Genomic DNA, 2500 nt, shown 5'->3' on the forward strand with positions numbered 1-2500 from the left:
TACGATTGCCGGCCACGCCCATTTTCCGAGCAGGTTGTCGGAGAGTTGATTGCACAATTGAAGAGAATTTACTCTTAACACACCTTACACCACAGGATTTTGTTATAGGAAAATGTTAAGAGCCATCTGATAATCGGGCGTTTTCTGTCGTTTTCAGACATCCGAAAATCGGGCCAAACCAGAAAATGGTGTGTACCCCGCTTAAGGCGTCTGCTAAATGCCAAAAATGTAATGTAAAAATGTGTTGTAGGACGGGAGTCTTCCGTTCGCCAGGAGCGTGCGGGACGTGCACTCTGAGTTCCGCCTGCTGTGTAAGCTGACGGAGCTGCTGATGGCCCAGGGGCAACACCAAGATGCTCTGCAGTACGCCACGCTGGCCGTGGACGTCAGCACCCAAACAGGTACCCACGACTCACTGTCCATAACACACCTAGAACCATCACCCAGACAGGTACCCAGGACTCACTGTCCTACCCAGAACACACCTAGAGCCATCACAGCCGTTAACACTAGAACAGCCGTGCCTATGTTACCTACTATAAGAGCCGCCTCAGGGGTCAAATGACCATAGTCTTTACGACGGGAATCTGCTACTTACACACATAGACCACTAGTTGGCGCGCATGTAAATTAGCCTGCCTCCTCCTACACAGAAAAACTGCAAAATAGCTTTATACTAGCTTGTCCTGATGTGATTTTGAAAATGTAAAGGATACTGAGTGGTAGAACGCACATATCTAGGAACAGTCATGAAAGGAGGGTCCTGAAATTTGATCGAGTGCAAAGATGTATATTTTGTTTCACTCACATGGTCAAATGACCCCCACCGGTGGCTGTTCTAGTGTTAACACCCAACCAAGGTAAACAACTTTGAATCTTACCTGGATGTTCCACCATTTTCTTTCTATTTTCTATAATATTCTATGAGGATTCCGCATTCCCGAACGGTAGTTTTTGAATATGGTGTTTCTTTCACTCGTCATGTTGGATGACCGACATGTGTGCGTACGGTTGTTCGTAGGTGTCCGTGTGAACGAACGGACAGCCTTCCACCGCCTGGCCACCGTCTACCACTCTCTGCAGCAGTATGAGATGTGTGAGAACTACTACCTGAAGTGTCTTTCTCTCAGCCCTGCCGTGCTGCAGCACCCTATGGAGGCTCGCTACTACAGTAAAGTCTACCGCAGGCTGGGGGACCTGACCCTGCACAAGCTAAAGGTACAGTACCCCCATTATAAAGCTCTCACTGGCACAACACCAGAATATCTGAAAGACCTTTTGCTAACATATCAGCCCAATAGAGCTCTCAGGTCTTCTGACGCTGGTTTTCTCTGTGTACTGTCACACACCCGAAGGTAGAGTCCACACATGTATTTAAATTATACAACTTAAGTTTTATTAGAGTAAAGAAGCCAAATAAACTAATTGAAATATGAATAAGAATCAGTGGTGTATGCCATGAGTGAATGGTTGTAGAATGTATGTTGTATGTGTAAGGGGTGTATGGATGTAAATGGGCCTTTTAGTGTAAAACTAAAAGGCCCCAAAACCTTGGTACCACGAGACCTCACCAAAACCCCTAAATGAACCAAAGGAAGAGAGAGTGAGCTGAGGATACTCTCACATCCACCACAACATCCTCAGCTCCCCAACCCAGGTGACACTATTTAGCCTGACGACCTACCTGATGACCTACCCACTCTGCCAAGATTCCCAAAGGAACCCGCAACAACCAATAGGCAGGCAGAGTGGGAGGCGTCACAGTACCAGAGAAGAGATTTGGTGAGGCTGCATTCTCATTTTATGCACCCAAATTGTGGAATGTACTGCCAGTTTACATTAGGGATGCAACCTCAGCACACATGTTCAAGTCAAGACTAAAAACCCATCTTTTTAATATTGCCTTTAAATGACTAAATAATACAATTATGATTATATAATGATTGGAGCACTTTGAGCTGCAACGTTTGTTTTATTATTATTATTATTATTATTATTATTATTATTATTATTATTATTACAGCAGGTAGTCTGTAAATCAGAGATATACGGAGCCAAATTGGTACAGTAGGCTGCCAGACAGAGTAGGATATTAACACCAAATGAATATTGTAAAAACAAGTGATATATTTGTTTTGTTACCACTTTTTTTTTAGCCAAGGAATTTGGTCAAATTGTTTTTTTACATTGTGTATGTGCATGGGAATAATTCCCTTTTCCTAACAACTCATAGACAGATACAAATGAGTGAATCAATATCTAACCCTCCTCCTTCTGTCCCCCCCCCCCCGTCCCCCTTCCCCCGTCCCCCAGGATGCGTTCGATGCGGAGGGCTACTTCCAGCTGGCTCTGGCCGCGGCCCTAGAGGACAGGGACGACCCCAGGACTCTCTACGTGGTCTACATGAAGCTGGCGGAGATCCATGCCAACCACATGCCAGATGCCCAGCTCTGCCAGGACTACCGGGAAAGAGCCCAGAGTCTGGGGAGGCGATTGGCCG

The 2500-nt window shown here is 45.6% G+C and overlaps 1 protein-coding gene across 1 annotated transcript in view; it reads left to right on the forward strand.

Moving 5' to 3' along the window:
- Positions 1-2500, forward strand: part of sh3tc2 (SH3 domain and tetratricopeptide repeats 2) — a gene marked incomplete at both ends in the record, with an annotated part of 39919 nt that overhangs the window by 20959 nt on the left and 16460 nt on the right. Inside the window, 3 exons of the mRNA XM_080527128.1 lie at positions 251-401; positions 1022-1218; positions 2314-2500. Of these exons, the coding sequence (XP_080383254.1) occupies positions 251-401; positions 1022-1218; positions 2314-2500 (535 nt within the window). The remainder of the gene's footprint in view (positions 1-250; positions 402-1021; positions 1219-2313) is intronic.

The sequence above is a fragment of the Nansenia antarctica genome (assembly GCF_963989245.1).
Source record: "Nansenia antarctica genome assembly, chromosome: 3".
Lineage (NCBI taxonomy): Eukaryota > Metazoa > Chordata > Actinopteri > Argentiniformes > Microstomatidae > Nansenia > Nansenia antarctica.